This window comes from Physeter macrocephalus, chromosome 18 (genome assembly GCF_002837175.3).
Source record: "Physeter macrocephalus isolate SW-GA chromosome 18, ASM283717v5, whole genome shotgun sequence".
Lineage (NCBI taxonomy): Eukaryota > Metazoa > Chordata > Mammalia > Artiodactyla > Physeteridae > Physeter > Physeter macrocephalus.
In genome coordinates this window covers 42,384,476-42,410,731 of record NC_041231.1, presented here as the reverse complement: position 1 = coordinate 42,410,731, position 26,256 = coordinate 42,384,476, and the positions used below count along the sequence as shown (strand labels likewise).

The 26,256-nt window shown below is 57.6% G+C and overlaps 1 protein-coding gene and 1 long non-coding RNA gene across 5 annotated transcripts; both read left to right on the top strand.

The window, feature by feature from the left end:
- The first annotated feature begins 1,330 nt into the window (after positions 1-1,330).
- Positions 1,331-15,055, top strand: SLC38A3 (solute carrier family 38 member 3). 3 transcript variants are annotated; one of them, XM_024123925.2, is made up of 16 exons: positions 1,332-1,398; positions 8,636-8,790; positions 8,881-8,962; positions 9,136-9,251; positions 9,824-9,897; positions 9,980-10,072; positions 10,153-10,234; positions 11,332-11,414; positions 11,497-11,555; positions 11,718-11,882; positions 11,964-12,043; positions 12,316-12,416; positions 12,649-12,773; positions 12,870-13,014; positions 13,953-14,056; positions 14,145-15,055. In XM_024123925.2, the coding sequence occupies exons 2-16, from the start codon at positions 8,690-8,692 to the stop codon at positions 14,247-14,249; spliced, it is 1,515 nt and encodes a 504-aa protein (XP_023979693.1). In that variant the 5' UTR covers positions 1,332-1,398; positions 8,636-8,689; the 3' UTR covers positions 14,250-15,055. The 3 variants fall into 3 exon arrangements, with proteins under 3 accessions (XP_028335435.1, XP_023979693.1, XP_028335437.1); XM_028479634.2 differs by having other exon boundaries at positions 1,331-1,398; positions 11,718-12,043; XM_028479636.2 differs by lacking the exon at positions 1,332-1,398 and adding an exon at positions 5,849-5,913 and having other exon boundaries at positions 11,718-12,043.
- A 5,624-nt stretch (positions 15,056-20,679) lies between these two features.
- On the top strand, positions 20,680-25,920 carry LOC114484263 (uncharacterized). 2 transcript variants are annotated; one of them, XR_008615751.1, is made up of 3 exons: positions 20,680-20,710; positions 24,321-24,402; positions 25,544-25,920. It is a non-coding gene; the product is annotated as an uncharacterized lncRNA (long non-coding RNA). The 2 variants fall into 2 exon arrangements; XR_003676940.2 differs by lacking the exon at positions 25,544-25,920 and adding an exon at positions 24,491-25,150.
- Positions 25,921-26,256: the final 336 nt, after the last annotated feature.

Genomic DNA, 26,256 nt, shown 5'->3' with positions numbered 1-26,256 from the left:
TTTCACCCATCAACAGGGAGGGAGCTTAGATGGTTTGAGGTTTTCAAGGATTGCCACCATCCCAATGCCTTTCTCTTTAGTCCTCCCATCCCCTGGTACTCCTAGCCAAAGTTGAGTCCCCTTGGCTCACAGCTTCCCCTTAACCCACTGCCTTCAGGCCAGGGGAAAAGACAGAGCCATTTCCTTGTGATGCAGAGGGAAACTGAGGTACGCTAGGGATTGGCTGCAGGGATGCTGTGAGTCAGGTGGAAGAGAATCCTGGAGTCCTGACTCCCAGCCCAGGACAGGGAAGGGGTGAGGTCTGTCCTCTGAGGGCATTCTCCCCAGTACCAAGGGAGGGGGGCAGACATGACACAGAGACATCCAGCTTGACTAGGAACAGCAGAGGCCATGGATTAATCGGATCAGAGCCAGTGGCTGAGAAGCAAGGGACACAGATGTTCTGCAAACCCCACCCCCCAGCTCACCCCCAAGGTCAAGGTCTCCCCCAGCTCCCTGCTGGTTGCTCCTGGGCTGGTGGGCCTTAACGCCCACCACCCACCTCTGAGCACTAAGGCCTTGGGTGGGAAGCAGGCAGGGGTGGGACAGGAGTCCTCAGCCAGGAATGGGGTCACCCTAAAACCCCTTCCCCTGAGGCACCAAGTCCCAGGCCCCACTTCCCATGGGCAGACACAGCTGTCTCCTACTCTTTAGAAATAAGGAAATGGGGGCATGGCCAGGGAGATCCAGACAAGGCTCAGAGTGAGCCAAGACTCCAAGACTTGCTCCCCGCACCCCCTGCCCACCCCCGCCCTGTCCTCACTGCCCCTACCCTTGTCTACCCTCAATCTCTTCTGAGTATCTGCGGTGAAGACAAAATTGATGCAGGGAGCCCCTGTCCTCACCCTATCCCACCTCTGCTTGGGAAGGGTGAAGCAGGCAGAAAAGATATCTTGTGCCTAAGTGATGTGAAAGTCCCCCATTCAAGGCATCCTTCGCTGAGGTTAAGCATGGCCCTGTTCCCATTCCTCTTAGCTGAAAAGCCCCTTCTGGCTTGAGGGAAGTGAGGGCAGAGCATTTCAGGGGTTGGGGGCGCTCAGAGACATCAGAGAGAATCTGCTTTGGACTAAAGCATTCCCCCAACAAGATTCAACTGAGCCCCTCCCGGAGCAGCTGCTCTCCTATCTAAGGCTCCTTAGCGCTCGGGCTGCCCCTTTGCTCCAGGCCAGTGGAGGGCCCCCGCCCCCGCCCCTCCGCAGACCTGCCCCTCCTCCTGCGGGCCGCGGGGGATTGGCGGGCCGGGGGCGGGCCGGGGGCGGGGCCGAGCGCCCTTCATCCCCTGCCGCTGCGCTCAGCCGAGAGCAGAGCGGATAGCACCGGCCCGAGCGGAGCACCGCGCGTCCTCACCCGCGAGGCCAGGTACTGCTGGGGGCGCCGACCCCACGTCCAGGGGCACCGAGCGGGCGGAGCCCTACTGTCCACTTTCGCGTCCGGAGCTGGGCTCTGGGCAGGTCCCCTCTCCCGCCCTGGCTCCGGGCAGGCGCCCCAGCCTCCGGGGAACCAAAGCCTCGAGCGCTCCAGGCGTAGGTCTGGGGACCCGCCAGCTCCCAGCTTGAGCTAGTGTCCTGGGAGGAGTACCTCGTGGTCTCGGGGCCTCTCGCAGGGCCGGGCGGGATAGCAGGAGATCGGCGGCACCCGGGGCTGGGGTCACAGGACGCCTTGTTGGGGGCTAGGGTGGCACGCGATGGGCTTCCCGAGGCACGGTCCAAGGGGGCGAGCTCGAGAGGGCCCGGAGGGGGGCCTAAGAGGGCCGGGGAGCAGGCCCTGGAGCGCTGCCCCGACTGGCGCCTGACAAGCAAATCGGCCCGCTGGCACGCCGGACGTCAGGGTATATTTATCCCGCTGCGTTAGGCAGGGGCTTGAGGGCAGATCGGGCCAGGCTGCCTGAGGGGCCGCGTGGCACATGTTGGTCCCAGAGTCCGTGCCATTTGCAGCCAGGCCAGCGGGCACGGCGGGCACAGGGCGAGCGTGGTTCCCTGGATTGAGGGCGGGGCTCGGTCTGAGCTCCTAGAGCTGCCAGTGCGCTCAGGGGCGGAGGGAAAGGACCGGGACTAGGTTTGCAGGAGCCCGCCCCCACCCGATTGGCCCCTTCGATTGGCCACAGCGAGTGCGTGCGTTTGTTTACACCCGGGGAGGGGGAGGCCAGGGGCGGGGCCTGTGGGAATCCACCCTCTCCCCCACAGTGACCTGAGCCCTGAGCCCAGGTGTAGGCTCTGGGACAGGTCTGAGGGGGACTAAGTCAAAGGTCCTTGCACCGTGGGGGCCACCTCGACCCAGGCCCATCCTTCTTTCAGCCTGCCAGTCCTGTCCTTCCTTCCATGACTGCCTTCAGCCTCTGTGCTGGCCCTGAGAGGGGCCCTTCCTCTTTAGTACACAGTCTGGCATGGGGGCTCACTTCCTTCTGGAAAGGAAGCAAATGCCTCAGAGGTTCTCAGTCCGGAGCATAGCAAGCTGGAGAGATCCAAGGACGGGTCCATTTTGAGAGGGGGAGGTTCTGCACAAACATGGAAGGCTTCCTGCAGGAAGCATCAAAGGTGGGAGAAATCAGGGGTGGCACATCCCTAAGAGGGCTGGAATGCTGGGATCAGGAATGAGAAACTCGGACTCCTTGAGATTGAGGGCTGGGGACTGTGTCTCTGGGGAGGGTGGGGGTGTACATCTCAGAACTTTGTTCTGCCTGGGCCCATAGAGCCACCGTCCTCACTGGCTTCCCAAGCCACCCTTTGTTCTGTACTGGTTCTTTGGGCCCATGTCACAAACATCCCCCCCATCCAGACTCCAGGTGGCAAGATCATGAGAGCTGGTTGCTCCTGTCCTAGTGCCTGCTGCCCTAGCAAGTAGCCTTGGAGCCCTGGAAAAATGGAGAAACTGAGGTGCAACAGGACAAGCTGGGTGGTTCATGGTCTCTGGCTGGGGGCAGGGAAGGTTTTTGAGCCGAACTGAGTGCACCCTGAAAGTCTGGGCTGGGCAGGGTGCAGGCACTCAGTCTGAGGGGGAAAATGTTTTGGGGGAGTGGTTGGCTACAAGAGAGGTACAGTTTTGGCATCTGTGTGCACAGAAAGCTGGGGCGGGATGTGCAGTCTATACCATAATAGGATAGGGGCACTGCAGGAGGATGTTCCAGTGCAGACATGGCTGGGGAGCCAGGCGCCACTTGGAGCAGGTGAAGTGGGGTGGAGGCTTGCCAAAGACCTTGAACCCATTCCATTCATTTAATATTTACTGAGTACCTACTGTGTGCCCTGTACACACTCAGTCTGATGGATGGAGGACTGGACTTTGGATAAGACAGATGCATGGTAGGGGCGCTCTAGAGGACCAGGCAGGGCTTCTGGGGGCCAAAGGGAAGGACCAGCTGCTGGGCAGGAGGGGCTTTCCGGCCAGAGGCCTGGGGTAGCTTGGATTTGAATTTCCGCTCTGCGGGCCACGTCCTGTACACAGCCTCTCAGCCAGCACGTCTGCACACGTGCTGGCTGCTGAGGATGGGGGTCACTTCAACTGACTGTCCTCTCCGTATACCTTTCCTATTGTGTGGGCAGACAAGCCATGGTGCTGGACAAGGGGGCTCTGAGCTTTCCAGCTGGGCCTGGCCTGTGGCCCCAGTGGGCTCAGTCCCACCCTCTGGATGTCTGCACCTGGCTAATGGGAGCATAACCTGCCCTTGTAGGAACCTGGAAATGCTGTGGCATCCCTGCAGTGCCCACTGGGCCTGCTGCCCCCTCACCTGGGCCTCTGGCTCCTTCTACTTCTTGTGCCTTCTGGGATGCTCTGTCTTGTCTTGCTGTCTCTCTGTCTCTTTCTCCATCTGGCTATCTCTAAATGGTTGGCCATCTCTGTCGATCTGTCTCTCACTTAGCTGGTTGTCTGTCTCCCTGTCTGAATGTCTATCCACCCATCTCTCTGTGTATTCTTCTCTATTTGTGTCCCTCTAGATCCGGCTGCATTTCTTTATCTCCCAGTGCCTGTCTCTTGGTCTGGATCAGTATGCATGGACACAGATATCACGTGTGTGTGTTTTCTCTCCCTGTCTCTCTCTTCCCTCCCTCTGACTCTCTCTGCTTCTTCCTGACATTGGATGGCGCCTCTCCTCTGGGCTGACCTTGCCTTCTGCCCCCCCATCGGGGTCTCCAGTGAGTCCTGAGCTGCCCCAGGCCCCTGCTTCAGCTTTCTTTGGGGCCAGAAGTCCGGCTGTCCAAATATTTGGCCGCCTCCAGGGGATTCCGAGTCAGCAGGGAGGAGGATGGGCTGGCTGGCTCGGGGTCTCCCCTGCCCTTGGGGGGGCCACAGGCACGTGATGTCCTGTCCTTTGCCTCAGCTGAGCCTCGGGCTGCACGTCCTTCTCAGCAGGCTGGCAGTGCGGGGGAGGGGGCTGCTGCTGGCTCTGGCCCAGTCTTGAGGCAAGAGGTTCCGACTGCCGCTTCCACTGGGGGCAGTCTGAGAAAGGAGGGTCCAGGGGTGGGCAGAAGGGGAGGCCTAGGTGTCTGGGGATAGGCCCAATGCTAAGCGTCTGTTAGGTTTAGAAAATGTACCCTGTCACAGGAAAGTCCATTTTCCGGCCCCAGCTGGGGCCCTCAGATCCTCCTAGACACTTCCGGATACCCGGAAGCACCGGGCTAGGGGATGAGGGGTTGGTGTGGCCAACACATCAGTGCTCTGCACCATTTGCCTTCCCCTCCTGCATGCTACCCCCTCAGTACCAGCCGGATGTTGGCCACACACTAGCCACTTACTCAGTGTTGTTGGCAATGGGGGAGTAGTGGATGGAAGACTGGATCTGCTGAGGTCAAAATCTGGAGTTGTGGGTCTGGGGGAGGGGCAAGGGGTTTGTTTTAGTATCCTCCCGCGTTCCGAACACCCACCCACACACCCTGTCCCTAGACCCCTGACCTCAGCAATCAGCTCCACACCAATCCCTGTGGCTGTTCCTTGAGAACATACAATCCAGATGTGTCTGTTGAATCCAGTTTCCCTGTTAACCGATAGCTTGTCCGAGGAGGGTGTTATCTTTCTGAAGCCTGGAGAAGCAGGTGGGCAAAGAGGCTCTAGGGAGGGACACCTTCTCTCAGCTAATGAGGGGAGTGGTAAGGACCGGTGAACTAGAACTGGGGGCAGCCCTCATCCGTGGGCCCCCAGGGATGACCACAGTGGACCCTTAAGCCAGGCCAGCCGCCTCTCACCTGTGATCTGAGCTGAGGTGAGGGCTGCCCAGGCACGAGGAGCCTGGGGGCCATGGCAGCAAGCTCTGTGGGGTCTGTGCATCCACCAGCACATGTGGCCACAGGACCGAGGGAAGAAGGACAGTGTGATTGTCTCCCTGTAGTTAGCCTGCTACTGCAGACCCACTCATGTCCCTGAACACTGGGGAGGAAAGCCGGGCTCAGAGCCCTGGTGGCTCCAAGGCCCTGGATGCAGGGACAGAGAGGTGAGCTTCCCATAGCAGCTGACACAAGCAGTGGCCCCACGGTGGCCTGGATTCCTGGATCTCGAAATCTTTAATTAGCCAAACTCAACGCCTGTCTGGGGAGGTGTGCCTGACGAATTCTCATCCTGTGATGTCTGTGTGGGCAGACATTACCTGCTACGCTATCCCCATGGCTTCTGCACACCCCCCCACCCTTATCTCTCCACAGAGCAAACAGGCCCCAGGGCAGTGGCCTGGACCATCGATTTACTGCCTGAACCGATGCTACACCCATGACAGATGCCATTCTGATGATCTGCCCAAGGTCGCAGTGATCTCCCCACCCAAGAGCCTGACCCCTCTCTGGGAGCCTGTGGTCTGCTCTGGGGGCGAAGTCCTCAGGGAGGCTTCTCACTCTGCCCCCACCTTTGGTCAAACCTCCCGGAACCCCCGGAGGACAGGAAGACACTGAGGTCCTGAGTGGGGAACACTTTGTCCATGGTCACGTGGTGAGGCAGGGCCAGGTCAGGCCTCAGACCCAGAGTGTCCACTCTGGGCTTTTCCCACAGTGGGTCAGAATCTGCTGGCAGCTTTCCTCAGGCAGGGGCTATCCCCTGAGTCTACTCCGATACCTGATGCAAAGGAGCCTGGCAGGTGGCAGGCCTGAGAGACAGGAACTGTCAAAAATGGGCTGCCAGCCTCTGGAAATGCCTGGAGGTCCACATGTCAGGCCAGTACTAATCTCTACCCTGGCCCCCCAGCCCTTAGCCTTGCCCTAACTGAAGTACAGATTCCTTGACCTCGACTTCAAGGCCCTTTCAGGCTTGCCTATGGCCACGGAACCTTCATTCTATCCTCACAGCCTGCCTTATACCATGCCTCAGGGCCTTTGCCCATGCTGTGCACTCTGCTTGAGGTACTCTTTCTTGTTTCCACATCCTGGGGGCTCCTGCTGGAATTTCAGAACTGTCTCCCTCACCTCCTTCTCCAGGAAGCCTTCCTTGATGCCCCTCTCTCTCCTTTTTTGAGTCCCAGCACTATGTGGCTTGGTTAAAAGCCACACTATATGCTGGGGTTCCCCTGCAGGAGCCATAGGGTGGGGGATGTCTGTGTGGGTTTTGTCCCTTCCAGACTGGAAGCCACTTGAGGAGGGGTATTCCATGTCCTCTCTGGGATCTCAGGCCAGCCTGAGACCCAGCAGTGACTGGTCGTAAGTAATAGGCAGGACCTGAAGGTCTAGGCCCAGGTCCTGCTTGAGGGGATGGGGAACCTGAAGCCAGGGCCTCAGGCACTTTGGCCATGACCATGCCATGGACTGTGGTCTCCCTGGAGGCAGTGCCTGGCTGCTAGGGAAGAATATTAAGGCAGAGAAGAGTGCTTTGTCCAGGCTGCTGACTCAGCATACTCTGAGGGCCTGTCCAAGCCTGCCCCGGGCGGAAGGCCAGGCAAGGGCAACCCCAGCTGAGAGCCAGGGGGCACTCTGGAGTGACTCTGGAGACCAGGTGCTGGTATCCTTGGAGGAGTGCTGTTGGTGAGGCTCAGGGCAGGGGCATGAAGAAGACAGGCTTACCTTAGGGACTCTGGTCCAGGGGAAGAGGGTGTTAGAAGAGATGCTCAAATTGTCATGGTCCTCTGATGCTGGCATCAGAGGAAGGAGAGGTAGGTTGAGGGGTCCAAGGGTGCCAGGTATGGGATACTCAGGACTGAGGTACCTAGGATCTGAGCTCTGGCTTGGGGCTGCCTGGGGCCATTGCAGGGAGGTCCTCTGGTCAGTTCTGTGTGGCTGCTGCCTCCAGAACACCAGGGCCTGTGGCCTGAGGCCCGAGTCCTGAGCCTAGCTTCCCCTACCCACCCTAGCCCTGAATGCTGAGTTTGAGACCCCTGGTATTCCAGCTTCAGGAGCAGACCTGAGACCATCGGGATCTGGAGTGGGGATGGGGGATTTGGGGCAGGATTCAGGGTTCCCAAGCGGAGGGGGTGCCATGACATCAAGACTAGGCTCTGGCTGACCTGCCTGGCAGTGCTGCCCCCTCCCTGCTCTCCACTCTGGCCTCAGATCTCCTGCTGGCCTATCTGGCCTTCAGGATGTCCTTATAGATCCTGGGGACACTATGCCCAGGTACCTTCTGGGCATGGGGTAGGTGGCTCCCAGCACCAGTGATGGGAGAGGGGCTAGCAAGTTGTCTGGGCAGTGGGCAGAGTTGGGCATATGGGGAGGAGGGGAGCTGATCCCTTTGGGGTCCAGCAGAGCTATGCCCTGATCCAGTGGTCCAGGCCCGTCTACAGCTGGCCAAGGTTCTGAGTTCCTGACCTGGGGCTCCAGGAAGTGGGGAGTCTCCTCAAAGGGTGGACACCTAAGGGTGGGGGGTTCCCCAGCAGGGGAGGAGAGGCTTGGAAGAGAACATGGCCCTGAGGCCAGAGCTGTGTGGAGGGTGAGGCCTGTGTGGCCCAAAGAACTGGACCCCAGGGCACCCATTTCCTGGAAGGCCCCTGAGGGCCCTTTGCAGCCAAGCGGGCAGGGTCCAGGTGTCCAGCCACCCAGCACCGCCTTAGGCCTCCTGGCTCCGGGGGGGTAGCCTCTGCGCCTGCCGTTCCCAGCGCCAGCTCTCAGCCCACAGAGGGACCTTTGTTCTGGCTGCCAGCAAAGCCCGCCGGGTGTCTGGGAACAGGGCCCACAGCCCTCGCCCTCTCCCGAGGCCTCCAGCCGTCGGGCAGTGCCATTCTAGGTTGGCTAGGAGGCCCCTGGCACACAGGGCACAGGAAACTGTCTCCCAGTATTAATATCAGGGAGGGGCAATAAGTCCAGGGCCCATCCTCAGAGTGGGGTCTGGTGGCCTGGGACTCAGCCTCCTGGGGTCCTGGCACCACTGGGCTCTGAGCTCAGGTCATCCAACTGAGCTTTACTTCACAGATGGTGAAACTGAGGCCCCAAGGGCTTGCCTGGGTCGGTATGTATATGTGGCAGGGGAGTGCTAGGTACTGGCTGAGGTGTCGCCTCAGAATGTCCTGGAGAACTCAGGTATCCGAACTCTGCCCCTCAATGGCAGGTTCCAGGGTGGCAACAGGCAGAGCTGCGTGAACATTTATGTCCTCAGTGAACTTCTGGGAGGTGTGCTACAGCTGCAGACTTCCTGTGGGAGTCTGGGCCGTGAGCCCAAGGAGCGGGGATAACCAGGGGGACTGTCTGCTCTGTAGACTTCTGACTGCGTCAGTGTGAGAGCCAGTGTTCCGGGTGGTGGTCCCTGGGCCATGGAGGCACCTCTGCAGACGGAGATGGTGGAGTTGGTACCCAACGGCAAACACTTGGAGGGGCTACTCCCTGTCGCCACCCCCACGGCTGGCAACCAGAGGTGAGCGAGGGACTCAGTCATGGCTTAGGGCAGGGCAGGGTGCAGGGCAAGGGGCTGGAGCTGAGCTGCCTGGCTGGTCTGTGCCTGCAGGGTCGAGGGCCCCGGACGGAGCTGTGTTGAGGGCGAAGGCTTCCTACCAAAAAGTCCCAGCAAGGAGCCACACTTCACCGATGTGAGCAGGGGTGGCCATCAGGGGCTCGGGGGCACCCCTGGGAGCTTGAGGGCAGTAATGAGGTGCTATGGGCCAGCGATGGGACGCCAAGGGACGGTGCGAGGGAATGCTGATTTACCCTCCACAACTTGCTAACTCACCCCACCCCTCCCGTCTCACTCTGGTGCCTGCAGTTCGAGGGGAAGACATCGTTCGGGATGTCAGTGTTCAACCTCAGTAACGCCATCATGGGCAGTGGCATCCTGGGGCTCGCCTACGCCATGGCCAACACGGGCATCATCCTTTTCCTGTGAGTGCCCTCAGCCAAGCTTCTAAAGATAGGAGCCCTAAACAGGCCACCAATCCTGACCTCCCGGGACCTGCCAGTTTCCTGTCGCGAGACCCAGGCTGCAGTGGGTGGGCACTTACACTCAACCCAAACCACAGCTGAAAAAACCAGCCGTGCCCGGACAAATATACCTCATTTCCCAGTAAACCCGCTGAGATGACAACACGAGGCCAGCCTAACAGGACTGAGTCTGTCCTACCACATTTACACGTGCTGAATAAACCCCATGGCCAGGCCTTCTGTGGGTATACGTGTCCTTACCTCAGAGCTCTGCCCTGCAGCCTAAATGGAAAACATGTTTCTTCCAAGATCTCAAGGGGAGGTGGTGCTCAGAGGGTCCCTTCTGGGTCATGGCCACCCTGGGTCAACCCAGATGATGTTCACCACCCCTGGGGTCTGCCGAGTTTGCATCCACACATGTTGTGGGTCCAGACACCTGGGTCACAGACCCCGCACACCCAGGCCTCCCGGAGCTCATTGCCCCCTGCCTGCCAGAGGAGCCCCAGCGACCTCTTTTCGTCCACCTTCCCCAGGTTCCTGTTGACGGCCGTCGCCTTGCTCTCCAGCTACTCCATCCACCTGCTACTCAAGTCCTCAGGGATCGTGGGTGAGCCCCAAACCTGGCCTGTAGCAGGGAGGGGTGAGCTGGGGAGAGCACTCCTGACTGTCCTGATTCCCTGTCCCCACAGGCATCCGTGCCTATGAGCAGCTGGGCTACCGTGCCTTTGGGACCCCAGGAAAGCTGGCGGCAGCCCTGGCCATTGTGCTGCAGAACATCGGAGGTGAGGCTGATGGGCAGGTGGTGGACGGTGGACAGGCTGAAGGCTGGCTGGTTTGGCTGACCTGCCTCTCTCCTCCCCAGCCATGTCCAGCTACCTGTACATCATCAAGTCCGAGCTGCCCCTTGTCATACAGACCTTCCTGAACCTGGAGGAGCGGACCTCGTGAGCCCCAGGGTGGGGCGGGGCTGGGTGAGGGTGGGAGGCCCTAGTCTAACCCTCTATGTCCACCACTAGCACAGCCCAGGCTGGGCTAGTGGGAGAGACAAGACAGGGTGGAGGTGGGGGGCAGAGAGCTGCCGGCAGAGCTACCATTCAGTGCACACTTGTTTATGAAGCACCTTGGGGAAGACTCCCAGGAGGGCCATGTGGGGCAGGGGGTAGTCTGAGGCTGAGGAAGCCGGCCCCACCTAGCCGTGGACCCAGCCTGTGAACACAGAGGACCTGAGAACCTCAGGCTTAGCTCTAAGCTCCTGCTATTCCTGACCGTGGCTTGGGTGTTAGCCTCCCCACCACCTCGCCCCAACCAAGAAATTAAGCCCACAGTGTCCCAGTTGCCTATCATCAGTTTAGCCAATTCTCACGGCATAAGCATGTTTTGTCGGTAGGAGCAGAGAAGATAGCCAGGCCCTGCCCTCGGCAATACAGCCCCGGCAAGCAGAAAGGCCGCATGGCTGAAAGCAGCTCTGGGAGGAAGGACACAGCCAGGATTCTGCCCCCAGGCCCTGGGGGCCTTTCCCAAGGAGTTGGCCTTTGGGTTTGCCCTTGAAGGAGGGTCTCATTCCTCATCCCTTTAGCTCCCTGTGTCCACTGTCCATTGAGGGCGTGGGGCAGGATGATGCAGGATGCAGATGCTGGGGGGACCACAAGGAGCTCAGGTGGTTGGCAAGTCCCTGAGGCCCCCATGGAAAATGCCTCACCCCCCAGACCCAGGTTCTTTCATCCCACCCACCCCCCCAGGCCTCTGGGGCCACTCCATGGGGAGGATGGACCCAGACCTGTGTGTCCTAGGAAAAACCACAGTGACTGTAATTGTCATGGTTACCAAGCAGGAGCTGAGTGTATTAGTCCTCACCTTGTCCAGGAGAGTGCTGGGAGTGGGCCCATTTTGCAGATGGGGAAAGGGAGGCTCAGAGCTGTGGACAAGTATTCTTCAGAGATCACTCAGTGGCACCACGGGTGACCCCGGCTGGGGGTCAGGCGGCCCCATCACCCGAGGCTGAGTGGATTCTAATATCGGCTCCCCACTCCCATCCCTGCAGGGCCTGGTACATGAATGGAAACTACCTGGTGGTCCTGGTTTCTGTCATCGTCATTCTGCCTCTGGCACTGATGCGGCAGCTTGGTGAGTGTGGTGGGGCCAGGGCCTTGGAGGGATGCATGGGAGGGAACCTTCGGTCTCACCTCCTCCCTCCCCAACTTTGCAGGCTACCTAGGCTACTCCAGTGGCTTCTCTCTCAGCTGCATGGTGTTCTTCCTAATTGCAGTGAGTTACCCTCCACCCTGGTCAAGGGAGGGGTCAGGTCTTTCTGGGAAGCCTGGGTCAGAAGGCAGCTCCTCCAGTCCTGATCTAGATGTGGCTTCACAGTGACTTCCCAGGCAGCCTAGCCGGGACCTGATACCCTCATCCTTCCCTGCCCCCACCTAGGTCATCTACAAAAAGTTCCACGTGCCCTGCCCGCTGTCCCCCAGTTTAGGCAACATGACAGGCAACTTCAGCCTCGTGGAGGTCATCAAGGAAGAGGCAGGGCTGCAGGTTGAGACGGAGGCCGCAGCCTTCTGCACCCCGAGCTACTTCACCCTCAACACACAGGTTGCAACAGACCAGGGAGGGGGCAGTGGGCCTGGTGAGAGAGTCAGGGGCTGTTCTGACACAGAATCCCTGTTTTGCCAGACGGCATACACGATCCCCATCATGGCTTTCGCCTTTGTCTGCCACCCTGAGGTGCTGCCCATCTATACAGAGCTCAAGGAGTAGGTATCCGTGGCTGGGAGAGGGGGAGGGGGCTGCCTTGAGTTGGTCTGGGGAGAACGGATGTGGTCCTAAAGGGGGGAAAGAGTGACAGGAGCCAAGTCATTTTATCCAAGGTCTCCATGGCTGCCACAAGGGGCGACCAGGGGCAAGAAGGAAGCTCCCTCAGCTACCAGATGGTGAGGGTGTGGTGCCAGAGAGAGACCCCAGGACACATGGGGGTTTCCCAATGTGGCCCAGCTTGGCACCAATCCCCTCCCCTGCTGCCCCGTAGCCCCTCCAAGAGGAAGATGCAGCACATCTCCAACCTGTCCATCGCCGTCATGTATGTCATGTACTTCCTGGCCGCCCTCTTCGGCTACCTCACCTTCTACGGTATGGCTGGACCGTGGGGGCAGAGGCAGAGGCCAGGCTGGGGGGCAAGGGGCTGGCCAGTGGCCATGGCACCCTGCACACTATAGGCGTTCATTAGGTCTGTGATGCCTAACTGCGCCCTGCAGCTGTGGAGGTGAGTGTGTTGCCACTCCTCAGTGTCAGGGTCAACCCAGGCTCAGAGCCCAACCTCCTCCCTGGACCTCCTGCTGACCACCCTCCCTGCCTGCCACAGACAGGGTGGAGTCGGAGCTGCTGCACACCTACAACAAGGTGGACCCGTTTGATGTGCTGATCCTGTGTGTGCGCGTGGCCGTGCTCACGGCAGTCACGCTCACAGTGCCAATTGTTCTGTTTCCGGTGAGCCAATGTGCAGGTGGCCAGGTGGCCAGACCGCTGGCGGGGTGGGACTGATGGGGCTGACAGACTGATGACTCTCCCCAACCTGCTTCCCAGGTGCGCCGCGCCCTCCAGCAGATGCTGTTTCAGGACCGCGAGTTCAGCTGGTTGCGGCATGTGCTCATTGCTGTTGGCCTGCTCACTTGTATCAACCTGCTGGTCATCTTTGCCCCCAACATCCTGGGCATCTTCGGGGTCATCGGTAAGGGTCTGGCCCTGCTGTGAATGGAGGCAGGGTACTGCCCCAGAGAACGTCCCTTCTGCAAACGCTGGCAGATTCCTAAGCTCATACCCTACGTTTAAGTGATGGCTGCTGGCCATGTGCACAGCTTGGCCTCCCATCTGAGATTTGTTCTTAAGGCTCTCCTAATCCATTTTGAGGGCTCAGAGCCACCGAGACAGTTACCCTTGCTGGGGGTGCTGGAGGATGGAGTGGAGCGCAAGGGTCAAGGGGCCTTCACAAAGGATCTCATTGGCTCTTGTCCCCCCCTCACATATGAGGAAGTTTAGAGTGATTAAGGGAGAGCCATATAGCTGTTAAGTGGAGAGCCTTGACTGGGCCCCAGGATCATGGGACTATAGGTTTAGGGTTCTGTCCAACTGTCCAAGTTGGGGCTCTGCGTGGGAAGATCAAACAATTCTGAGACGTCTTTGGGGTGACCCAACTCAGGAGACTGACTCCCCAACCCAGCTCTGCAAGGACCAACACACAGACCTGGGAGCTGAGTATCACTGATATCACTGACATGACTCTTGGTTCTGTATGTCTGAAAGCCGACTCAAAATGAATTATACAGAAAGTAATGTATTGGCTCAATTAATGGAAAAGCCTTCAGGAATAGCTATACCCAGGAGCCCAATAGCCTCAAACTTCATCTCTGTCTCTTGGCCTGCCTTTTCTCTCTGCCAGCTTCATTCACTGACAGTTTTCTGACACCAAAGGCACTAGCCTTCTATCCTGGTAGACAAAGAACAAGGGGAGGGGCTGATGGGCTCTCCAGAATCAGACAGAGCTCTCGAGTGGAGTCTCAAGACGGGTCTCCCTCATCAAGGAATGTTGGATCTCATTAAAGGGTCCACCCTGAACCTTAGCCAATAGGTGGACGTGAGCCAGTGGTGGCCATGCCTTATTCTTTGCAGGTGCCACATCTGCCCCATGCCTCATCTTCATCTTCCCTGCCATCTTCTACTTTCGCATCATGCCCACAGAGAAGGAACCTGCAAGATCTACCCCCAAAATCCTGGTGCGAAGGGCCTGGGGGTTGGTGTGCTGGTGTAGGGATGAGGGGGTTGCCCTGACCTCAGACCTGACCCTGACTTCTGACCCCACAGGCCCTTTGTTTTGCTGCACTTGGCCTCTTGCTGATGACCATGAGCTTGAGCTTCATCATTATTGACTGGATCTCGGGGACCAGTCGGCATGGAGGAAGCCACTAGGATGACCCCCATCCTGTTCTGTCTACTCGTCCTCCTACCCCTGCCCAGACTCTTCAGCCCCTGCTCCCATCCAGTGGCCAGTTGGAGGGGGAAGAGAAAGACGTGGTGAACACTATGGCATTTGGCCCTGCCCCATGTCCTCTCTGTCGAAGTTTTTGTTAGAGCCAGGACCAAGGCCCCTGGGCCACTACCCTGCTGAGCTCCTGGCCTACAGGGGCTTCCTGAGCTGGGAGCAGGGTGGGGCTGTACCCCTGCTCCCTTCCTGCTGCCTCAGGTCCCACCCAAGCCCCTTATTCTCTTTGCACAGGTGCATAGACTGAGGCCCAGCAGCTGCCCCCTAAGGTCACACAGCCTGTAGGGGCACAAAGAGCTGAATTCGGCCTGCAGTCATCCCCCCACCTTGCTTCTGGGGCCATGGTCTGCACCCTGGGGCTTCATCTCCCTCAGCCCGCTTGCCTTTCCTCCTTCTGTCACCTAGGCCCCTTTCGTAGGCTCAGGCCTTCGGATAATCTGGTCCTCTTTCCCATCCCCTCCACCAGGAGCAGAACCCCCTTACCCTATGCTTGAGGGTGAGGCTGGTGTGGACACCCCAAGGGACCCCTTCCCTGGTCTTTCACCAGTCCTGGGGAGGCTGGGACTCCCCCCACCCCAAACCCAGGCCATAGCTCACATTCCACTGCTGGGAGAAGAAAGAAGCTGGGGCCCAGAACGTGTCTGCCCCTGGGAGCCAGAGACCCCAGGGGCCAGTCTGGGGCAGGAGTGGAGAGGCTGGCAGCCTCCTTTTATAAATATAATACATAATACCAGCTGTGCTTTATATTCTTGATCTCCATGGTCGCTGGGTTCCTGGAAAGTGGGGTGGGAGCCGGGACATGGATGGTGATGGAAGCCTGCCCTGCCTTTTTCTCTAGGATAAGGGTGGGGACAGGGTGAGTCCCCTACTCCCCCCCGCCCCCTGCCTCCCAAACCAACCAGTGGTGTGCTGAGACCCAGCTCTGGGCCTGGGCCAGGCTCAGCACAGACCTGCTTTCTCACGGGGTGAGGTGGGGAGGAATTAATGAGGCCCTAGGAAATGGGACAGAGAGAGGCCTCCGGAAGGAGGCAACGTGAGGTGCATCCCCAGCAGCTTCCAGGGAGGGTCTGAGCTGGGGGCAGCTGAGCCCTGCAGAAGCCCTGCAGTAGGGCCCCCTGCCCTCCGTAGCTGCCATGTCAACCCTGTGTCAATGCCTTAAATCTGGGGACAAAAGTCCAGGGGTCCTGTGCCCTGTCAGGCTAATCTTTTATTAATAGTAAAACCTACTACGAATAAAGGTGGGTTAGTGAGTGCCTGTATGTGAGGCCTGAGTTTTGAGTGGGGGAGTCCAAGGCAGGGCAAGAGCCACAAGGATGCAGGGCAGCCCCAGGTGGCCTGGCCTGGGTGGGACTGGGAAGCTGCCCATTGCCTGAGGCAGGCCTGAATCAGCTGGGACCCAGCAGGACGGAGCTGCCCAGGCCTTGGCATCAAACCCTCATTAGGAGAGACCCCGCACCCGGCTAGGAGGCCAGGGAAAGGGCAGCAGGAAAAATCCAGTTTGAACTGGCAAGGCAGCTGCCGGCTTAAGAAACCCCTGAAGAAAGAACTTCCTCAAGCTGGTGGCTGCTAGGCCCATGGCAGTGCCAGCTGATCAGAGGGGGACTTCCTGAGTCTGGTTCTCAACAGCCCCAGGCGCCTGACTCCAGCCTGGGGACTCACCCAGGAGCCCCGTGGCCCCAGAAAAGAGCTGGACACTGGCCTAGAGGTGGCCGCAGCCCAGAGTGCCCCTGGCATGCAGGGCTGCCCTCTGGGGGTCTCTGGCGTCTTCCTCGTCAGGTGAGACCATGGCCCTGCCTGAGACCTTTGGCTCCTGTGGAGTAGGAGGCAATAAAGGACAGGGTCCATCCTGCTGACAGACCCCGGGGATCTTTTCTCAACCTCCCTCCATCCACAGCAGCAGCAGGAATGCCTGGAATCTCTTAAGACCCCAAGCCTGGCTTCAGGCCTCTCAGACCAGGGGGATGAGCTGACAGTCGCTCCACCCACCCCTCCCCGCTGCCACACACTTACACACTCACCCACATATACACAGCTGGTGTGGAGGAAGGACCCTGGCCCCTGGAGGCCATCTCTGCCTGCCAAGCAAGTTCTCCTCCAGACTGATTGCTGGACAGCAGGCTCCAGGGGGAAGGGGGCAGGCAATGTGGCCACTACACTATATCGAAAAGTCAGGTGTCCACAAGACTGTTTGAAAATGAGTATCTCTGGCTGTCAAGTTCCAGCCATTCGGCTTCCACGAGGATGGGTCTGCAGGCCCTTGGTCATCACTAAGCACTTTTCTATGTTTTGAAGAATTTCCCAGGTCTTTTTCCTTCTGGTTTGCTTTTTAAAATTTGCTCTGAAAAAAATTTTTTAAATCTGAAATGTTAACAAATTAGAGCAGGAATTCCCTGCAGGTCCGGTGGTTAGGACTCTGTGCTCTCACTGCTGAGGGCCCGTGTTCAATTCCTGGTCGGGAAACTAAGATCCCACAAGCCGTGTGGTGCAGCCAAAAAAAAAAACCCCCAAAATTAGAGCAGCACAGAGGTCGTCAATATTTCTTTTCACTGCTTTTCTTTTTTTTTTTTTTTTTTTTTCGGTACGCGGGCCTCTCACTGCCGTGGCCTCTCCCGTTTCGGAGCACAGGCTCCGGACGCGCAGGCTCAGCGGCCATGGCTCACGGGCCCAGCCGCTCCGCGGTATGTGGAATCTTCCCAGACCAGACTGGGGCACGGACCTGTGTCCCCTGCATCGGCAGGTGGACTCTCAACCACTGCACCACCAGGGAAGCCCTACCATATTCTTAATTGTCGTTTTTGTAGGTCTTTTTCTTCTCTTGTGTTTCTCACCCAGAGAATTTCCTTTAGCATCTGTTGTAAAGCTGGTTTGGTGGTGCTGAATTCTCTTAGCTTTTGCTTGTCTGCAAAAGTTTTGATTTCTCCATTGTATCTGAATGAGATCCTTGCTGGGTAGAGTAGTCTTGTTTGTAGGTTTTCTTATGACTGCTTGTAACAGAAAAATAAGATAATACAGACCAGGAAAAAGGGCCAAAGCATAGGCCTTGGTCTCCCTGACCAGCAGCTGCCCCTGCCTGCACCCTTCTCACCTGTGTGCACATGCACACATTCGCCTATCAGCTGAAAAGGAATTCATTGTTCATTCATTTGACAAGTATTTATTAAGATTTCCTATGTGCCAGGCGCTCTTCTAGCACCTGTATGTACAGCAATGAACAAAGTGAAGAGCCCTGCCTTCCTTGGACTTATAGGTGGGGGATTGGATTCAGACCAGAAACATGAAACATAATCAGTAAGTTATGTCATTTGTTAGCAGATGATCAGTAGTATAGGGAGTAAAAATGGCATGGTAAGGGCAATGAAGAATAAGGGTTAGAGGACCTCCCTGGCGGTCCAGTGGTTAAGACTCCACGCTCCCAATGCAGGGGACACAAGTTTGATCCCTGGCGGGGGAACTAAGATCCCTCATGCCACGTGGCGCAGCGAAATAAAATTTAAAAAGAACAAGGGTTGGGAGGTGGGTCAGGGTGGGCCTCACTGAGGAAGGGATGTTTGATCAGAACTTGGAGAGGGAGGAAGCCATGTAGATGTCTGCAGGGAACATTCCAGCCAGAGGGATCAGCCAGTGCAAAACCCTGAGGCAGAATGTGCCGGGCTTGGGAGAGGAGCAGCCAGGAAGCCATCGAGGCTGATGCTGAGAGAGGTGGGAGAGGGTAGAAGGGGCGATTGGGGTCTAATGAGGGGATGTTGTGGGACCATGCTAGCCACCATAGGACTTTGGATTTTTCTGTGGAAAACTCAAGAGCCAATGCCAGGTCCTGAACAGAGGAGGGGGCAGGATCTGACTCAGTAGCAACTCTAGGTTTTAAATGGACTATTCTGGCTGCTGCATTGAGACTAGACTCTGGGGTGGGAGATGGGGAGCCAAGGGTGACACTGACACAAGGGCTACTACAGTTGTTCCAGACAGACATATCAGGTGTCTCAGCCCAGGTAGTGGCAGAGTTGGGGTGAGACGTTGGGCATATCCTGAAGGGTTCCCTGATGGCTTGGGTACGTATGAGGGGAAGGGCAGAGACAAGTCCAAAGTGACTCCAACTTGCCACTGTATCTGCTGAGGGAGGCGGTGGGAGGAGTAGGCTTGGGAGGGAGATCAATTTTGCCCGTGAAAAGCTTAAAACACTGACCGGACATCAAAGTGGAAATGCCATGTTTGCTGCTAGGTGTGTGACTCAAGTTCAGTAGAGTGACCAGTGCTGGAGCTTTGGATCTGGGAGGTAAAGAGTGTGGATTGGTACTTAAAGCCAGGCTCCTGGATGTGATGGGGGCAGATGGGTTTGGAAGGAGGAGGGCAGCAGTAGGGACTGAGCCCTGGAACATCCCTCTGTTAGGAGGTAGGAGAGATGAGGTGGAACCAGCAAAAAAGCTGGAGGGAGCAGCCAGGAGGTGGGAGGAAACCCAGGAGAATGGGGGCTCCTGGGAACCAGACGAGCATCAGCTGCTCAAGGAGGTGAGGGTGGAGCACAGACCACTGGGTCCAGCAACATGTAGGTCACTAAGTACCCTGACCAGGGCTTTTTTTGTGGAGGGAGGGGCAAGCCTGCCTGGAGAGGGTAGAGGAAAGAGAGGTAGAAAAGAAAAGAAAAAGTGTAGACAATTTGTGTGAAGTGAGAGGAGCAGGGCCAACAGAGGCATTTAAGGAAGACTGGGAAGAAGCAGCTATTGAGGGGTAAGAGATTGGAAGAAGCTGGCAGCGTGGTGGGTTGGAGGCAGGTGAAGGACTTCTGGGCCAGAGCCCTGGAAGTACTGAGCTGGAAGACAGTACGCGGAGGTTGGGCAGTCATATCAGGGAGCACGCAGAGTGGCCACAGCCTGGCCTGGCCAAGCCAGTTGCTGGTAGCTAGGAACATCATGGGTCCACGATGAAGCCAGGGACATCAAGGAGCATATGCAGGGACCCAGAAGACTCTTTCAGATCTCTGCCTTGACCTCAGTTTAAAGTCATCCAGCAACTAACTTTCAAACAACGTGGAACAGTAATAATAGACTGCAAGCTACTTAGGAAGAAAAAGTAGCCCTGGGAAAAATCGGAAAGAACAAAACTGCTTTCAAAACCCTACAAGCCTGCAAACCTGCCCTGCCACGCACAGCGGGACCTGGACAGGATTAGACTTAACCCGCACAACCCACCCCCACCCCCGCCCCAGAAGATCCATAGAAGGCGGCCTCTGCTGCCCCCTGGCGGTCAACGGCCAGAGTCTGGGCGGCGCAGTGACCCACCCAACACGTTACAGGACCTGGTGGTGGGGATGGTCAGCTATGGCTGTGAAGCGGGGCCCTGAGGCTCCAAGGCTGTCCAGGAAGGCGTCCTGGCTGGCGCATGGGAAGAGGGCAGGCAGGAAGGCTCCGGGCGGGGCGGGGCGGGAGGGTGAGGTCGCCAAGGGAAGGGCAGGGGTTTAAACACTGGGCATCCTGGGCAGGTGAGGAACTGCCAGTCCCACACTTGGCCGGGTCCTCAGGGAGCCAGGCCTGGGCCCCCCATGAGCTGCCTGACCTTGGAGGGGTTCCTGGTGCGGAGGAAGGGGCCGAGTCCCAGCCCCACCCTTGACCAAGCGTTCTGGGAGCCCCATCAAGCATTGCCCAGCTCCTCTCCTTATGCTGCCCACATCTACTCTGGGGTCAAGCTCAGCAAGGCACCCGGAGCCCCCAGATCGCACCGGCACGCGGCCCCAGGCTCAGCACAGGCTATGGGCACTGAGCCACCCCAGCTTCAGGAAGCAGGGGAAGTGCCCACCGGGATAGTCAACCAAATCAGCGTCTAATCTCCGCTGTGAAATTGGGGGGTGGAGGCTAGAGAACATCCTGGAACGGAGGCGGTGAAGATGCCAGGACCAGAAGAAGCAGGTAGGCATGTGTCATGGCACGTTCTGAGGATGGGCCGAGAGGGCGGCTAAGGCTGGAGGAAGGCCAGGAGGGATGGGGTCAGAGCAGGGCAAGCGCCATGGGGCGCCACGGACGGCTCTGAGCCAGAGGACACCGAACGGCTACTGCCCTATGGAGGGAGGGCCTCGCTGGCCACCGAGTGGGCAGATCGGCGGAGGCGGGGGCCAGGGCTGGAGGCAGAACGAAACGGGAAGGCAGGCCTGGTGGGGGTAATGGCGAGCGGCAGTCGGGAGGAGAGGAGAGGACTGCGGGGAGGTGCGGGAGCTGGGCCCGCCTCGGCTCCGGCGTTGCGCCAAAGACCCGCTAGGAGGCGCCGCTGCCCCGCGAAGCCGTGCCTTGCCTCTACCGCCACCCAAACCCCGCACTCCCGCCTAGAGAAGCCCCGGAAGAGGCGGGGCGGCGCTCTCAGATGCCGCTTCCGGTTTCAGCTTGTCCCCGAGGCGGGGCAGGTAAACTTGGGGAGCGAGGTCACGAATAGGGAACGGGGAGCGTTCGAGGGGGCTGCGGTGCGCCGAGGGCAGGCAGTGTTAAGGGGTACTAGGGCAGGGGTGGGAACAGGGTGGCAGGAGGCCGAAGGCTGAGGGACAGGCTCTGGTCTTTGAGGCTCACCCCACATCTGAGCCTCCGGCATTTTCCCTTGTGAAATACAGTCCTGGAGTTCCTGGGAAGCTTGGCGCTGCGCGAGACCTGGGTGCAGGGCAAGGAAAGCTTCCCAGCGATGGAGAAATGGGAAGGGAACTCCAACAGCGGAGTACAGAGGTGCACAGAGCTGGGGGAACAGCTATAGGGGCCTGGGGAACCCTTTAAACAGATTTTCTTTAAATGTTTGAGCCATGTCTATTTGGAGAAGAGACTAGGCCTGTGGAGAAGGCTGAAAGGGGAGTAGTCAGCCCAAACCTGCTGGAAGGAAACTAGCTCAGTCCAGTTATATATGCCCTGCCTCCCACATGTCTCCAGCTAGCGTCTCCTAGAGGATGTTGAGACAGCCCTGTCCCCGTAGGTGTCGCTCCATCACCCTCATCTGCTGCACCGCATGGCGGTCACCCCGTGCCTCCTTTCCTGACTTTTCTCTTGTCCACAGGGGCCACACTCTCCATAGCAGTCAGAGGGAACTTTAAAATAGTAGATCATGTCACCCGCCCTTAAAAACACTCCAATTTTTTTTTTTTTTTTTTTAGGCTGCACAGCTTGTGGAACCTTAGTTCCCTGACCAGGGATTGAACCTGGGCCCCAGCAGTGAAAGTTCCAAGTCCTAACCACTGGACTGCCAGGGAATTCCCCAAAACCCTCCAACTGTTTCCATCACATTTGGAATAAAATGTAAACTCTTCCCTGCCCTTGCCTCTGATGACCTGGTCCCTCCTGACTACCCACTGGCACTGGCCCACAGCTGGGCCTGTGCTGTGACAGACGGTGCTGGCCCAGGTTATCTCAGAAGCTTTTCTCCAGCAGCCTGAAGCCATCCCCAGCCAGGCTTATTCCTCTAACTCTGTCTAGTTGGCTTCAGTGGCAGCATTCGCTCCCTGCAGTACTGCAGAGCAATGTCCCATGCTTCCAGGGCTCAGTGACCAGCATCTCTCCCAGAACAGGTCCCCTTTCTCTTCCCCCTCTACTCCTGGTCACCATCTACAGGAAGCTCCTGAGCCCTGCTGGCTGGGCCTTGGAGGCATCTCATGGGCTGCTTGCTGTTGCATTACCTTCATTAGGGCTGTTTTTGCTCCTTCATTAAATTAAATTCCAGGAAGCAGTGCTAATGAAGGCCCTAACAAGTTGCAGAAGCTACCAGCCCCAGCCTTTGGACAGCATGGCAGGGAAGGCTAGGCAACAAGGTGAGCAGAGGAGTGGCTCCCAGGGATAGGGCTGATTATCATTTCCCAGGCCCTCTAAGGACGCTGGGTTACCCAGGGTAGGTGGCCTTTAGAGGCTGCGTAGGTAACAGACACAGTGGCAAGTTGGACAAGGGCTTTTCAAGGACATGGAGGGGGGCTCAGCTCAGTCTTGGACCCAAAGCCTTGAAGGCTCCCTGGGTCCCCTGCTAAGTCACTGGGCAGTTCTCCCGCAGTCATATCAGCAGCACCCTGCGTGCCAGGATCAGTTGGATTTTCAGGGCCAGACATGGGTCACTGGCTTGGAGATGCTGTTGTCCACTGCAGGCTCATTTGAACTCTACCTCAGCATCTCTTGGGCACTTGGAAGCCCCCTGCCTGCCCTGTGCCTCACTGGTGCCTCATGGCTGGCCTCCCTCATACCACAGTCCCTCTTGCTCTGGCTGTTCTGTCCAGGCTGGCCTTTCTGTTCCGGGAACACTCAGGCCCTTCCTGCCCCAAGGTCTTTGCACTTATCGCCGCCACTGCCTATTGCTCTCTTCTCTTGGCTTGTCACATGGTTGGTCCCTTCTCATCATTCAGAGTTCCCCTCCTTGGACTGTTCCTCCTTTTTAAAAAAATTTTATTTATTTATTTATTTTTGGCTGCGTTGGGTCCTCATTGCTGTGCGCGGGCTTTCTCTAGTTGCGGTGAGTGAGGGCTACTCGTCGTTGCAGTGCGTGGCCTTCCCATTGCAGTGGCTTCTCTTGCTGCGCGCGGGCTTTCTCTAGTTGCGGTGAGTGAGGGCTACTCGTCGTTGCAGTGCGTGGCCTTCCCATTGCAGTGGCTTCTCTTGATGCAGAGCACGGGCTCTAGGTGCGCGGGCTCAGTGGTTGTGGCTCGCGGGCTCTAGAGCACAGGCTCAGTAGCTGTGGCACACGGGCTTAGTTGCTCCACGGCATGTGGGATCTTCCCGGACCAGGGCTCGAACCTGCGTCCCCTGCATTGGCAGGCGGATTCTTAACCACTGCGCCACCAGGGAAGCCCTCATCATTCAGAGTTCCCCTCCTTGGACTGTTCCTCCTTTTTAAAAAAATTTTATTTATTTATTTATTTTTGGCTGCGTTGGGTCCTCATTGCTGTGCGCGGGCTTTCTCTAGTTGCGGTGAGTGAGGGCTACTCGTCGTTGCAGTGCGTGGCCTTCCCATTGCAGTGGCTTCTCTTGATGCAGAGCACGGGCTCTAGGTGCGCGGGCTCAGTGGTTGTGGCTCGCGGGCTCTAGAGCACAGGCTCAGTAGCTGTGGCACACGGGCTTAGTTGCTCCACGGCATGTGGGATCTTCCCGGACCAGGGCTCGAACCTGCGTCCCCTGCATTGGCAGGCGGATTCTTAACCACTGCGCCACCAGGGAAGCCCCTGGACTGTTCCTCCTGCATACACCTCCCAGTGGCTCTTGTGTCACCCTGTTGAGTTACTCCAAAACAGTGGAGTTCATTTCCCTGTTTACGTGTTTGCTGTGCTCCTGAAGGGCAGGGGCCCAGCTCCCTTCCTCACCCTGAGGTTCTCGTCACAATGGCACACAGTAGTTTCACAGCAAACAGTAGTTGAACAGAGGACTCCTCCTCTCAGAGCCTCCTGCCCGTGTCAGGTGGAATCCCCTAGCCCCCAGAAACCTGAGCACGGAGTGCTGGGCCCTGAGTTCTCCAGGCCAAAGTCAACTGAAGGAGGTGGATGACTGTGAAAGGGGACCCTGGACCCCAACGCCTGCCAGGCTTGGGACTGTTTCCCTGGGGGTAAGAGAAGCCTGGGAATAGCAGTTTGGAAGGAAGGGGCAGAGAGGGCAAGGTGGCTGACTCCAATCTCAGAAGTGCTGCTGGGCTCAGAAGCAGGAAAGGGGAAGTGCAGGGGATGTACTAGGAGGTGGAGCCTGGCTCAGGGTTGCAGGGAGGGAGCCAGCTCTGACCACTGAGATCTACAAACAGAAGTTGCTGAGGCCCTGTCTGCAAAGCTGTGATTTGGTGGTACAGGGTCTAGCTGGGGACTCCCTGCCACCTGAGAGCCATGGAGGTGGAGTGGCCAGGATCCTGGACTTGGCATCCCTGTGGGGTCCTGCCTGTTCCTGGACTCTGGTGGGGGCAGACACACCCACCCCGAAACTGCCTTTGGGGAAGTTCTGGCAGCTTCCCCTTCCTGGAGTCTGTGGGCCGGGGTGTCGCAGCCCACTCAGGGGGTCTCCGTTCCTCACCCTGTTCAGCCTGGTGCACGACAGGAGCTCAGGACAAGCTGGACCAGCTCTGTGGCCTGTGGTGAGCCTCGAAGTTATCCTAGCTGTCCAGGTGAGCCAGTAGCTGCCACTTCTCCATTCCAGCTGGGATGCCATCCTTAGTTCTGTTGAATGTCATTTTACTGTCCTTTACGGTCTAGTTCAGGTGCTGCTGGACCAGCATGCACAGACACAAGTCATGCCTCCTCTGGTGCCCATGAAGCCCTGGCTGGGCAACCATCCTCCGCCCCCAGAACAATGTCTCTTGAAAGGATGAAAGGACTCCTGGGTTCCCAAGTGTAAAGGAAGCAGCATGCCTGTGATGTCCCTTACTGGATGACCGTGGTTGCGTCCTGACCCCTTCTGCGTCTCAGTGGCCTCAGCTTCAAAGCCAGGCGTTTCTCTAGCTCTGACCGTTGATTGTCTCCCCAGCCCGTTCCCGAACCCACCCTCCCAGTCCCTGTTCCACTTCGCTCAGTGATCCTCTCCCTCTAATACTCCCCGTACCACCTCCACCAAGAAGGCTCCTGACCTTCCCAGGCACCATGAGTTTCTCCCCTCTCTGCACAAACAGCTATGGCGAATATTTTTATAGTGATGTCAGGATTAGTGTTTACACCTCTCCCTGCTCCAGGGGGAACCCCTGGAAGGGTGGGTTAAACTTTGTGTGATTCATTCGTTTCATTTGACAAATATTTACCTGCCACCCTCAAGGATTATGCTGTAAGGGGTCTGGAATCAGAGATCTGGGTGGGTGGGAGAGACTCACCACTGGGATAGTGCGATCTGGCTGGGGAGGGGAAGCCCCAGGACAGTGGGAGTCAGAGATGCCCAGCTCACAGCCAGGGAATGAACGATTGGGAGGAGGGAAGTGGGGGAAGGGAATGGGGGATGTGCAAGAGAATGGGGAGAGCAAGACAAGTCAGATGGCTGTAGTGCTGGTGTGTTGCAAATGGAGGGGAAGAGGTGGGCCTTGGTCGGGGACAGCCCCTACGGGGCCTGGCAGAAATTACTGTTATAACAACTCACCCCTACTAACGGCGTTTTGTGTACCATGCACATTCTGAACATTTACCTACATTTCCTCCCTTAGCCGTGACCTCAGCCAGTGTAGTGGGTAGCTATTACTGTTAGGTCCATTTTACTGATAAACAAAACTGAGACACGGGAATTCCCTGGTGGTCCAGTGGTTAAGAATCCGCCGGCCAATGCAGGGGACACGGGTTCGATCCCTGGTCTGGGAAGATCCCACATGCCTCGGAGCAACTAAGCCCGTGCACCACAACTACTGAAGCCCGCGCACCTAGAGCCCGTGCTCTGCAACAAGAGAAGCCATGACAATGAGAAGCCTGCACAACGCAACGAACAGTAGCCCCAGCTGGCTGCAACTAGAGAAAGCCCCGCGCGCAGCAACAAAGACCCAACGCAGCCAACAATAAAGCAAAAGCAAACAAATAAATAATAAATTTATTTTAAAAAAAGACTCCGAGCTCCCAATGCAGGGGGCCCAGTTTCGATCCCTGGTCAGGGAACTGGATCCTGCGTGCTGCAACTAAGACCCGGTGCAGCCAAATAAAAAAAATAAATAAAACCCCAAAACAACAAAAAACTGAGACACAAGGCGTTTCTGGTACTTGTCCAAAGTAATACGCAGCCGGCAAGTTTGTGGAGTGTGCGTCAGAGTCCTTGCTGTCAGTCACCACTGTACCACCTCTGCCCGTGCATGGTCCAAAGCAGTGTGTGTGGGCTTTATCCTCAGGGTATTGGGGAGCCACAGAAGGTTTGTGTGCAAGAGAGTGATATGGTTTCTTTCAGCAGGATCCCCTTGACTGCCATGTAGAGGATGGATTGTAGAGAAACAGGAGAGCCAGGGAGGAGGCTGGAGGCCTAGAATAAGGGACAGTGGGGACAGAGAATGGGGACGTAT